The sequence below is a fragment of the Alosa pseudoharengus genome, unplaced genomic scaffold (genome assembly GCF_046254945.1).
Source record: "Alosa pseudoharengus isolate Yale_2024_CS ecotype anadromous, Long Island Sound unplaced genomic scaffold, YU_APseudo_1.1 YU_APseudo_1.1_scf_16, whole genome shotgun sequence".
Classification (NCBI taxonomy): domain Eukaryota; kingdom Metazoa; phylum Chordata; class Actinopteri; order Clupeiformes; family Clupeidae; genus Alosa; species Alosa pseudoharengus.
The window spans coordinates 20,339,759-20,353,100 of record NW_027468630.1 but is presented as its reverse complement, the minus strand read 5'-3'; the positions used below and the strand labels follow the sequence as shown (position 1 = coordinate 20,353,100).

The window sequence follows — 13,342 nt, the reverse complement described above, 5'->3', positions numbered from 1 at the left end:
CCTCTGTGGACTACTCATATTAGTCAGGGTGCTCTTTCATTACTGACAAGAGCGAGGCTAGCAGATGGACTTCTCATTTTTCTAGGATAGTTCTCTTTAGCATTAGCTCCTGTTGTTCATTAAGTATAGATGATAAGTTGTCAGGGCATGGCAGACATTAAAATATCTTCTGTAGTCTTACATGGCCTTCTCTCTGTGAGCTACGTTTTAGGTCATTCTTTCTGTCAACTTCAGAATGGTATTTCCATGCAAATTTCCATTTTCATGTTGCATTGACTTGAGATTTAATCAATCAAATTCAGAATTTGTCGTGGTCACAAAAAAGACTGCCTGTTCAAACCTCTTTGAGTTTAACCCTTAATATAGATGATTACCAGTATGTTCTGTCTTCCTCCAGAAGAATCACAATCATCCATTTGAAGCTACTGCTGCACATTGTAGCATTTTATCAGCAGTGAGCATGTGACTTAAAATGGACGCCCACATGAAGCCATAGCCATCTGATGAACGGCATGGAGGTGTTTTACATAAGCCCAGTCCCATGGCTGTACTTGTCATGCATGCTCATATCAGGTGTGTTAGCCGGGCTGTCAGCAGGCCTGTCATCTGCTGAGGTAGGCTCCGTGTAAGTGTGTTAAAGTGATCTAGGCTACCTGCAGCTAAAGACTCTTAAGACGCCGAAGATACCTGCTGCTATTTTTACTGTGTGACTGGCCTGGATTGGCCCCCAGTGCTGCAGGCAGCCAGGCCTCTGTAGAGCTCTGGACGTGCCCCTGGGGTGTGTGTGGCGTCACTCAGCGCTGGCTGGGATGACCTTGACCCTGTGAGCACGGCACGTGACCTCTGTCCTGTTCCAGATCGGGGTCACGCTGGGAGCGGCTCCCAAGAGAGGTGCTCTGCTTAATTAAGATGAGCTCGGGGAAGGGGACAGGACGGGGTAGGAGACGTCTTGAGAAGAGCGTCCTCTTGTCGGAGATCACCCTCCTCTCTTCAGCGCCCCCTTCCCCTTTCCCTTCGTCTCTCTCCATTTCTAGTTACACTTCACTGGCTTTCAGCAGACGCTTTTATCCAAAGTGGCACAGACGCTTTTTGTTCCTTTATGTGTCTCAAAGGCTGCAATCTTCTGTTCTCTGTCTTTCTTGCTTCACATCTCTCTATCTGTGCTCTTCCTTCATACCATCCCCATCTTTCTTTCTTTCTTTCTTTCTTAGTTTTTCTTCTCTTTCTCTATTTCACCCTCTCTTTATCTCTCTTTCTTTCACTTATCCATCCTCTCTTTCTCTCTCTGTCTCTCTCTGTGTCTCTCTCTCTCTCTCTCTCTCTCTCTCTCTCTCTCTCTCTCGCTGTCTCATGCTACCTCAGTCTTTTGCCGTCATTCTGTCACACTAATTATTTTAAGAGCTTTGTGTGTTCCAGTCAGAGCACCTGCCACGCTTCCTCTTTCGTAACGGCACTCCAGTGTGGATTAGTTTCTCTGTGTCGTGAAATCTGCTGTGTCAGTGTGATCCTTCAGTCAGGGCAAAACCTCAGTGACGCAGCCTAGTTTTGGACAGTCATGCATTGTGCAATGTAGTCCAATCACATTTCTAAAGCTATGAAGTTGAAGGTTGAGCCAATGTCGCTACAGGGCTAAAGTCGGAAGAGCCTACAGAAGGAAGGTCCCTCTTCTCCTGAGTGCTGGTTAGCCCCCAGTTCCCTAAATGGGCCTTTTTTTTTATCGGATCAGCTGAAGTGCACGCCGGCATCCAAAGGGATTAGGAAGGGATCGCTCTGGGTCATAGGACTGTCGTCACCGAGATGGCAGCGGGGTGTGGAAGCTAAGTGAGGAAGTTTCAGATGCGTTTTGGAGGAACTTTGCAGAAAACTCTTTTTCTCTCTAACACACACACTCTCACTCTCTCTCACACACACACAAACACACACTTTCTCTCAGACAATGGTTGACATTGTGGAATGAAAGGTCACGTAGCATGATGTAGTGGGTTTGAGATTAGCGGCAGGCTCTTGCTCTCGCTTAGGTCCAGCGATCCAGCAGTGGCCCTTTGTTCCGTCGAGACGGTTCCCTCGGCACGCTTCAGCACAGATTGCAGAACATTCTGTCCTCTCCACGTGAACACTATGATTTCATAGCACCGAGGGCCTCAGCTGCAGCCCACACATGCACTCCGAGCAGTGGTAGGATCTCCTGATTAAGCCCACAGTTTTTTGGGATCTGCGCCCCCACTGCACACTGCTCTCGGTGGGCGGTGCCTGCACTGTGTGCTGCTCTCCGTTTACGTTCATTAAGCTACTTTCATCCACATCAACTTTCAGTAGTGTATTCCATGACTATACATATGCAGGAAACACAGCCCAGATGTGGTCCTGATGATGATGCATTCTCATTGGTACGTGTTCCCTGTCAGCGTCGTACTCCTAATCTTGGTGTTGTACCCAACTTGCTCTAGCTGTCGTTGAGCTGCAGCACGCCCTGAACAGCTTTGCAGTCCTGGCTTTCCAGTGTGCTTTCCATCAAACACGGCTCCAGGCCCTGGGCCTTTTCCGCTGCTGTCCAGGGAGGAAGGAGCCGGAGTGAATGGGTGACTCTGTGATGTTCCAGCCTCCGTGTTGTTGGCGGCGCTCCTGGTATTGGATGTTGGACGTAGGTAGGTCAGTGGTGTTGCGTAACAGTGCGGAGGAGAGCACAGCGACAGGAAAAGGCATTTAGCGCTGGAGAGGGAAACACGCACACACACACACACACACACGCACACACACGCGCGCACCGTGCGTACCGCTGGGAGAGGAGAGGGTTATTTATAATGCATTATTTGGCGCAGCCGTAAGGCGTTAAGGTCAAACTGTGGAAAACTTGCTCAGCGGTGCCAAATCCCAGAACCTCAGAAGTCGCCGCTGCTGACTGTTTAGCTGGTTTTGGTTAAAATGAGTTAACACAGAGAGCAGCTGGCCTGCCCCTCCCTCCAGGGCAGTAACAGCAGCAGCAGGACGACTGGGACATGGTGGGCGCGTTGAGTGAGATATCCATACCTGGATTAGCATTCCGGTGGGCATTATGGTAGACATTTGGCACGTGGTGTTTTTGAAGTGTGTGTCTCGAATATGGCGGTCGGTCCCAGTCCCTTTAAGAGGCTTCGGGGGTCAAGCGGCTTTATTAAATACCATGTGCATGCCGCACACACATACGCACACGCACACACACACACACACACACACACACACACACACACACACACACACACACACACACACACACACACACACACACACACACACACACACACACACACACACACCCTTTTGCATCAATAGACCAGTGGGTCGCTATGGAGTCCCAAGTCGGCTTACTGCCATCGAATCAGTGACCACCCACACTGGAGCCAGTTCTGGCACGGGTCTCCGCCGGCTCAGGGCCAGAACTCAACCGGATTCCTTTTGAGAGTGTGTTGCTGTGTGGACCCTAATGTGTGCAGGAGTCTGTTGAAGGCCCTCATGGTGGGGCTGCTGCATGGCAACACCGACTCCATGGCAGCGGCAGCCTCCTGCTCTCCGTTTGCGTTTATTGGCCCCTTTTTGGCGTCAGCAACTTGATCTACTCCTCTCAGGGTTCAGACCAGGTCCCTAGTAGGCTGTCATAAAGACTCGTTGCTGACCAGTGAGTGTGTGAGCGGTCCTGTTTAATAATACCTGTCTCTGTTGTCCCCCTCTGTTCCATCTGCAGTTGTACTAGCTGAAGTCCTGAACGGGATTTGCGGTCTGTCAATGAGGAACTACAGGCTCATCTTCTGTCACAACCTGAAGCAGCCATAGATGCATTTAGCAGTCACTGCGCGGGAGGAGGACAGGAGATAAACTGAACTTCTGGGTATTTCAAGTGCCAAACGGTGAGTTGTTCTATTTTGTTTTCATGTTCAGTGCGACTGGTGTGTGTGTGTGTGTGTGCCTTTCTATATTTGTTATTGTGTGTCTGTCTCTTTGTGTGCGTGTGTGTGTGTGTGTGTGCATGTGTAAACAGAAATGAAGGCTGTTAAATTGATGAGATTGTAATGCTTACACTCTCAGGTTATTGATGTGCGAGCTTGTTTGTATTTGCACTATGACGGTGTGTTAAATTGTGTTAGTGGCGCCACAGTGTCCAAGTGCTGTCTGCAGTGTAGACTCCACACAAATGAATGCATGTCATTAGACAGCCTGTGCATGTGCATGCCCATCAACATAGAGGTTGAGATAGTTCTCATTGCCTTTTCTAATCTATATACTGTATGTTTGTTCAGAATTATAACATTATTTTGATAATTATCACCCAGAGAGACGAAATACTCATTTCTGATTGGCTTGTAGGGTGGCTATTACTTCTGAATAACGGGACACCTATGAAGTAGATCTGGTAAAAAGGTTTAACCACAGTTCCAATAGAGGCATTTCCATAGACCTAACATCTAGCAAACGCTAAAAAGCAAAAGCCCTAAAAGTAAGACTGGACCACAGAATTTGAAAGCAGCCTATGCTATGCCTAAATTAAAACTCTCCTCTCTTTCTGTAAGTCTAATTCATCCCACTGAGTGTGTAGAAAATGTGTAAAAAAGTGTAGAAATGTGTTCTATTTGTGTAGATCTCATTCACTTCCTCCCAGAGTGGCAGGCAGAAGAATGCTGCTGACTTTGACATTGTCCACATGTGTTTGTCTGTAACCATGGAAATGCCGTGGAAACCAGCGCAGTATTCCACCGTTTCTCTCAGTGTTCTCCTTGTTTGAGCCAGAGACTGAGTTATAGGCATGACCTCCTCTGTGTGTGTGTGTGTGTGTGTGTGTGTGTGTGTGTGTGTGTGTGTGTGTGTGTGTGTGTGTGTGTGTGTGTGTGTGTGTGTGTGTGTGTGTGTGTGTGTGTGTGTGTGTGTGTGTGGCAGAAGCAGCACTAACACAATAAGGTCAGGCAAATGAACTTAGTTCTATTTTCCCCTTCATCAGGCCGGTCCTTTGTAGTTTCTTTTCTCTGATGGCGTTTCATGGTTTAGTGCTGTTGTGTGACAGGGCTAACCATGCCAGTACAGTCACCTGACAAGGCAGAGAAAAGAATGTTCCAGAAATGGGTCTGAATGCCCGAAGCATCCTGCTCCTCTGTTCTGCATCACACACACACACACACACCACACACACACACTCTGTCAGAGGAGGTCATGCCTATGCGTGAAAACATATCTGCTCTGATTTCTCCGATGTGTGTGTTCCTGATGTAGCAGATAGCAGAAGCGATAGCCTTGCGCTCATCACATGGGCTCACCTGATAGCACTTCATCTGGGACGGCTGGCTCTGTCACCCGCAGCTGTACCCCCAGGGCTTGTGTCCATCTGTCTGTCTGTCTAACTCTTTTTTTGGAGTGTGTGTCTCTGTCCTTATCTCTGTGTGTGTGTGTGTGTGTGTGTGTGTGTGTGTGTGTGTGTGTGTGTGTGTGTTTGCGCAGTCTGTTTGCTTGTCGGCTAATAAAGTTAAAAAGATCTCTGATACCCAGGCACCTGTTCATAACTTCATAACAGACATGCCAGGACTAATGGCTGTGTAATACACACTTTTTTACACACACACACACACACACACACACACACACACACACACACACACACACACACACACTGACAGTTATGGCTGGGCTTATGTAACCATCTCTTCAGGTTCCAGTGTTGGCCTTGTAACAGCAAAGCTGGGCGTGGTTGTTGATCCATCAGACATCATTTTTAGTTTAATCATGTCTGTGTGTGCGTGCGTGCGAGCGATTGTATGGGTGTGCCTGGGTACGTGTGTATTTGCATGTGTTTAGCGTTGTGAGTAAATATCTTTTCTTCATCCTCTCATCCCCCTTCCTTCCGCTGGCCTTCTCTGTCCCACCTTCTCTTTATCTTTCTCTCATCTTCTCTACTATGCCCTCCCTCTCTCCCATCCCTCTCTTTCTCTCTCTCACTCACTTCATCCCACCCTCTCTCGCTCTCTCTCCCTCCTTCTCACCCTTTCTCCCTCCCTCTCTCTCTTTCTCTCTCCCTCCCTCTCTCTGTCCCTCGCTCTCTCTCCCTCCCTCCCTCTCTCTCTCTCCAGACGAGTGCGGTGTAGTGGCGGAGGGAGTGATGAGGAAGAGCCTCTCGCCCCCTGGCATCTCCCTGGGTGAGGGCGAGGGCCGAGTCTTCGGGGTCCCCCTGGACGAGCTGCAGACCAGCGGTCAGCCTGGACAACAGGTGCCCCTGCTCGTCAGACACATCGTGGAGTACATCGAGGAGCACGGTGAGTGCCACGCAACCACGCACACGCACACACACACACTCAAACTCACACTCACACACACACTCTCACACACACACAGGGTTGGGAACTAACCAAATGCTGGTAAAATATGAAAGTGGCTGATTTACTGTTGAGTGGCGGATGCATTTTACTATTTATCTGTCAGTGACTGGTAGAGGTTTACATTTAAAAAAAAGAAAATTTCACACTCATGCCGGGAGGTATGCAGGCTTGCATGTAGTGTACAAGTATGCACACCAATGCACAAGCTCATGAGTATGCACCATTTATTTGTTTATCTATAGCAGATTTACCATGAAATAGCAACAAGGTGTTAATAATGGCGTTACAATCAGAACCTACATCTACTAATGATTATGCAAACATTAAAAGCACACACATATACTGCCCTGCAAAGCCAAAGTGCAGTATCTATGAAAATTCCAAACTGAGAAAAACGGCATTGTTGTAAATTGAAAACCCCTATATCTTCAGGAAATGTTTCAGTAGATCAATGAGATTTTGATAGATTGATCGGAGGATATGGCATTTTATATTGGTGTAAAAAAGTGAATTTCACAAAAAATGCAGATACTGCACTTTGGCTTTGTAGGGCAGTATAAACACAGCATGTTAAGGATCATGACTGTTTACAATCTTCAGTTTTGTGCTCACACACCTTTTGTAGTTAGTATCTTTACTGAAATAGGTTCCCCTATGTGTGTGTGTGTGTGTGCGTGCCTGTATTACCTGCTTGCATACGCGTGTGTGTGTGTGTGTGTGTGTGTCATTGTGTAAGCAACGAGAGAGTTGAGAGACAGTGAGAGAATAGATGGATTTTCAGCTCCTGTCCGTAAGCAGCCTGGCCCATAAGAGACGATGGATCTGTGTTCTCTCTTGCACTGTAGGCGAGTCTAGACCTCAGTGGTGTTTGGGCAGGATTGGCACTCCTTACTCACTTCTAAGGATCTAATCGTAATTCTGTGCATTGGTTTAGGCAATGGAGAGGGGCACGCGACGTGTATGTGTTTGAACAGTGCTCTTTTTTTTCTGTGTGTGTTTCATGTTGACACTGACAGTGCTAGAACCTGTTGTGGCATTTTGTGTGTGTGTGTGTTTGTGTGTGTTTGTAGTGCTAGAACCTGTTGTGGCATTGTGTGTGTGTGTGTGTGTGTGTGTGTGTGTGTGTGTGTGTGTGTGTGTGTGTGTGTGTGTGTGTGTGTGTGTGTGTGTGTGTGTGTGTGTGTGTGTGTGTGTGTGTGTGTGTGTGTGTGTGTGTGTGTGTGTGTGTGTGTGTGTGTGCACGCGCAAGTGTAAAAGCAGTAATGGCACAGAAGTGATCCTCACTTCCTCAAGTGACTTCACACGCTTTTCCTTCCAAAAACGGCCATGTGTTTTTATTTCTTACATAACACTGGGCTGGGCAGCCTGTCTCAGAAGGGAGGAGGAGGCATCTGTGTGGAGATGGAGGGAGATAAAGTGATGGAAAGATAAAGAGAGAGAGGGGGGGGGGGGTGGCGACTGGAGATCTGATGCAAGCAGGCTGTAACTGGTTTATAAACATCACTTTGTGTTGTGATGTGTTCCGGAACGCCTGACCCTTCACCAGAGTTCAACCAGACGCTGCCCACTGTTGGAAATTGCTTTACATCAAGAGCGGTGTGTGGGTGTGTGTAGGTTTGTGTGTGTGTCTGCTGGCACGTGTGTGTGTGCTGCTGTGTCTGGGTTTACTTATGTTGTTTCTGAAGTGTGTGTGTGTGTGTGTGCTGTTTCCTGGCATGCATGTGTGCTGCTGTGTCTGGGTTTGTGTATGTTTCTTTCTGAAGTTGGCTGGTGTGTGTGTGTGTGTGTGTGTGTGTGTGTGTGTGTGTGTGTGTTGGTGTCCGTTGGTGTCCTCTCCATTCTGTGATGTCTGGTAGAGCTGACAGCTGTTGTTCTAGTCAGAGAAACCTCTCGTGCCTCATGTCAAAGTCATGCAGTCCAAAACTGCTCAGTCATGCAGTAAATACTTGTGTGTGTCTGTGTGTGTGAGACGGTGTGTATGTGTGTGCATGTCTGTGTGTGTGTGTGTATACTGTGCTGGTCATTAACTCATTGAATGCTAAGCTGTTTTCGGAAGCTTTGTCCTAGAGTGCCAGCAATCTAGACCATTGTTGATGATTTTTGTACAGCCGCAGCATATTCTGTGTTATAGCTATGAACACATACAATGGCTCGTTTGAAAGTTGAAAGACTTTAAGCTCTCAGTGGGTGCAAACCGTGTATTTCATCAAAATCGCTGTTTTTTTTTTCTAGAAATGGAGATAAAACGTCTTTCATAAAATATGGTGTTGCCTGTAAAGTTTCTGGGAAGTGACCTAGCGAGACCTGGCGAGACTGCCACCTAGTGATAGACCCACGAAAATGGCCTGGTTTTGTTTTGAGTTATGATAAAATGTCCAGATAAAATGTCCAGATTGTGCGTTTTCATGAGTTTTCGATCGTCATATATTTCATTTCCATTCATCACAGTGTTCCCAAAATCACACATAAGGTGTGTTAGAGTGTCTAGTTTCGTAATTTAAAAAAAAGCTAAAAACGTAATATTACGTTTTTGGCACTCAACGCATGGGAAGGAAAAACGTAATATTACGTTTTTGGCACTCAATGAGTTAAAAGAGGACACTGGCTCGTTTACTTTATGAGATCTATGGCAGCCAAGAGAGGTTAAATGGAATGGACTTTAGTGTGTGTGTGTGTGTGTGTGTGTGTGTGTGTGTGTGTGTGTGCGCGTGTGTGTGTGTGTGTGTGTGTGTGTGTGTGTGTGTGTGTGTGTGTGTGCGCGCGCGCGTCTTTAGGTGTGTGTCAGAGGAGGCTCCTTCATTGAGGAAAGGGAGGAACACCCTCCCTAAAATTTCAGAGAAAAAAAAAATATATATAAAGTGAATTACTAATCTGATAAATTACTGTTAATATTACTATTTTTAACACTTTGAATGAACAAAATCGTTCCCCTAGGTCAAAATGCCAACAGCACCCCCTATCGCAATTGAAAATTACTGTATGGAGGAGCTTCCTCCTCAAGCCCCTCATTGAAGTCCATTATAAACGCCTCGGACCCCAGCGGCTCGTGAATCACGTCGTTTTCAATGGCCAAGGGAGGAAGCTCCTCCGTACAGTAATTTTCAATTGCGATAGGGGGTGCTGTTTTTAGCGGCAACGGTTCAAGAATGTTATCTGCAGTCAAACTACGAATCTTATGTTGAAAGCTTGTTTTTTGCTCGTGAAATAAACAGTACAATGGAATCAGAGGACAATCTCAAATCTTTTATACATTCAAATACACTGCGAATACACTGATAATGTTTATCAAAGCAGGAAGACCAGCTCCAAAAATTCATATTCCAAAACAAGATGGTAAGTGTAGGCTACTGAATGCTACATAATCAGACAAATAGGCTACTCATGGCTAACTGGTAACGTTAGCCCAGAAAACAATCAGCCATAGCCTACTGCTGGCCTGTCACATACGTGGACAGTTCACTTGGTGATAAAACATTTTTGGATAGTTATGCGTTGTTATAATCCAAGTTATGCCTTAACTAAACAATTGTTAAATAAGGTTCTTGTTGTTATGTTCTTGTTTTCACCGTTCTAAATGTATCTTTGGATGGTAACATTGTTAATGAATGTTTCAGACCATGATGCATTCCTTTAATGACGTCTTCAATAACATTTGCCTTTCGAGTATGCTTTCATAAATTCCCACTTAGCTATTACAACCTGTCTTTAAATTATAGCGATTTGGCTTTAAAAACAATAGCATGTAACAAATAACCACATTTAAGGTCTATTTTTAATGGTAAATAGTTACATGGTTTTATAAAACAAGTGTCTATTTTTATTATTATAGACTTTTTTGCCAATGTATTACACTGAGCAAAACCTCCAGACTTTCCGTAATTTTGCACATCTGGAAAACAGTATTTCATAACTAGACCTACATATCTTCCCTGACTTCCCAGACCTAAATTTACATTTATTTACATTTACATTTATTAATTTAGCACTATTATCCAAAGTGACTTATATATTTAAATTATATTACAAAGTCCATTGTCCCTGGACGAATTGTCCCCCCCTCCCCCCGAGAATGTCAGAACAGCATTTATTGCACAACATTGCCAGTTAAAATGCTACATAGTACATACTGCTGCTATAAATGTGTCTGGGTAGGCGGCCTACATACTCTATTGTTAACATATGCCACAAACACCATCACAACCTCACATTTGCCACTAACGCCAATCAAGCAGACATTCCTTCCTCCGTTATTTTTTTAACCACCAGCCGCCACTGGTGTGTGTGTACATCTTTGAGAGAGAGAGAGATGCCTGGGCCCATGTCCTCTACCACTGTACGGCAGCTCCACCTCAGAGCCCAGCCAAGGCATATCCCAGCATGCAGTGGGGCCAAGAGCAGGCTTTTGACCGGAGAACTCTGCTGACATGGCTGCTCTCCACTTCCTCTGCGGAAAGCCACCAGCACTGCTAGGATATTAATGTTTGTGTGTCTTATTTAACAGCTGGAGTCTACAGAAGCCATTGCACAACACTACTCTGTTGGGTTCACACACACACACACACACACACACACACACTATGTTTATTCTGCTGTTTAGCCCTGAGCAGAAGCACTCAGTGGTGACTGTGGTTAGTCTTCCTACCCCACCTCCTGTTGAGGTGAACAGCTGTGTATGAGTGAGAGTATGTGAGGGTTCATGAGTGTGTGAATGTGTGTGTGTGTGTGTGTGTGTGTGTGTGTGTTGGAGTCTGTGTGTGTGAGTGTGTGTGAAGCCTGTGTTTTGGCGTTTGATCAGAGAGGACTGTTTCTCAGGCTCCCTTTGACCTTCAGCAGCTTCCAGGGAGATCAGTAATCCTCAGGCAAACATCTTTCTCTCTCTCACACACACAAAACACAACACACAACACAACTAATTAAAAGTAAATCCAAATATAATGCAAACCCTATGTGTGTGTGTGTGTCTGTGTGTGTATGCATGTGTTAATGACCATGTTTGTGAGTGGAAGTGTGTGTGGGTGATCATGTTGAGTAAGCTCATGGCTTTTGCCGTTGTTGAAAACAGAGCTATTTCAGTCCAGTCATATCCAGTCAAACAAACTTAATTGGCCTTATTGCTTTACTGATGTGATGGTAATCTAAGTTTATGTGCGTAGATTGTTAAGCGCTGGTTGAATTGTTTTTGGCTCCTGCCCCGAGCTAGTGGGTTGACCACTGCTATTCCGGATCTGGTTGCATCATGACTCCTTGGGTTGGCTAAGCTTGTTGTGGTGATCCTAGGTGAAGAGAAGGAGGCCTTTATTGGGCTGGTTTGATTTGTGCGTATTTGCTTTGGAAATGGCGTGGGGGGGTTTTGCATGGTAAGGCTTTCTGTTTGTTTGCACTGCTGAACGGCGCCACAGTCCCTGGGGTCCATGCCAGTGATCATATGGAGGTTTTGCATGATGCTTGTAGGTGGATCTCTTCTCTGACCTTGGTTTTGGGTCCAGGGCGCCCTGTCACTTGTGTGTGTGTCTGTGTCTCTGTCTGTCTGTCTGTCCCTGACTGACTGGCTGGTTCTTGCTGCTCTTGAACATACCCCTGTTTATAATGTACATTACTATTACATATGCAATGCTTATTGTGGTGTGTTTGCTTGATCTCTGAGCACTCCTGAGTATGCCCCTGTGCTTGTGTATGCCCCTGTGCTTGTGCACTGTGCTGTGTTCTTATGTGTGTGTGTGTGTGTGTGTGTGTGTGTGTGTGTGTGTGTGTGTGTGTGTGTGTGTGTGTGTGTGTGTGTGTGTGTGTGTGTGTGTGTGTGTGTGTGTGTGTGTGTGTGTGTGTTTATGTGTGTGTTTAGGGGGACTTGACATGGAGGGCGTGTTCCTAGTGAACGGGAACGCGGAGCGTGTGGATTGGCTCCGGCAACGCTATGACAGCGGCGAGCACGTTGACCTGCAGAAGGAGGCGGACCTGGCCTCGGCCGTCAGCCTGCTTCGCCTCTTTCTGCAGGAGATGCCCCAGCCCGTCATCCCCGTGAACCTGCAAACACACATCCTGCAGATATATCAAGGTCTGAACACACACACACACACACACACACACACACGAGTTCGGTACGAGTTCGGTACAATGGAGGGAAAAGCAAAACAAAAATGCAGAAAGCATTTTTTTTTTTTGTACATGTCTCAGGCTGTACCACCTAGTGTCATACAGTCTCTTCCCTGAGCTATCTGCAACAGCCTGAAGTGTGTAAGATGTAGGCTAAACAGTACAATAAGTACCCAGACTCCATCTGTAACTTGTAAACAAAATAAGACAATCAGCTATAAAACTGAAAATAGGCCTACAGCATCTCTTATTTCTGAAAGTGCAAATTACATAGAAAAATGATTTTTAAAAATCCACTTAAGCAAGACCTTCAACATCTGTGTTTAGTTGTATATGGAAGGGTCTACAATTTGCTTACAATTTGTCTACAATTTATTGTGTGTAAAGTAATAATCTAGCCTACTAACTGTGAAAATATCACACTATTTTGCCTTTTTTTTTTAAAACGAAATTGCTCCTTTCATTTCATAAACAGACTACAACTAGAAGTCACGTGACTTTGCCCTTTGACGTTAACTCACCGTAGCATGGTTTGTTTATTAGCCTGGTTATAGCGTTGTCACTTTATTTTGCTGTCTATGCACTTAACACTACCAGCTCCTCATGTGAGAAGTTACAAGTTACCCCAACATAAAGGTAATTACCACGCGATTTACATAGCTTTCTGTCATTACGAAATCATTTAATTTAAGCCATAGGTTTTGGCCCTATTTGTATGTGTATCCAAAGGCTGCTGAAGCGCAGGGAAAGTGTTTTCCCCTCGTTTCAGTGATTGGTAGCCTACATCATCTGGGTGATGGCTTCGAATATGTGTTTTTTCCACTCACATACCCAACAACTGCTGAACAACGTCGACACACAGTTTCATCTTATCCACCACTCTTTCGCCTGTACTAACGTTACTGTAACTGAAGTTCTCA

The 13,342-nt window shown here is 45.7% G+C and overlaps 1 protein-coding gene across 4 annotated transcripts in view; it reads left to right on the top strand.

Annotated features, from left to right (window-relative positions):
- Positions 1-13,342, top strand: part of fam13b (family with sequence similarity 13 member B) — a 64,863-nt gene that overhangs the window by 5,909 nt on the left and 45,612 nt on the right. For all 4 annotated transcript variants that reach the window (XM_076287391.1, XM_076287389.1, XM_076287390.1 and 1 more), the window contains exons 2-4: positions 3,719-3,881; positions 6,087-6,269; positions 12,172-12,384. In XM_076287391.1, coding sequence (XP_076143506.1) covers positions 6,116-6,269; positions 12,172-12,384 — 367 coding nt within the window. In that variant the 5' untranslated portion in view covers positions 3,719-3,881; positions 6,087-6,115. The remainder of the gene's footprint in view (positions 1-3,718; positions 3,882-6,086; positions 6,270-12,171; positions 12,385-13,342) is intronic.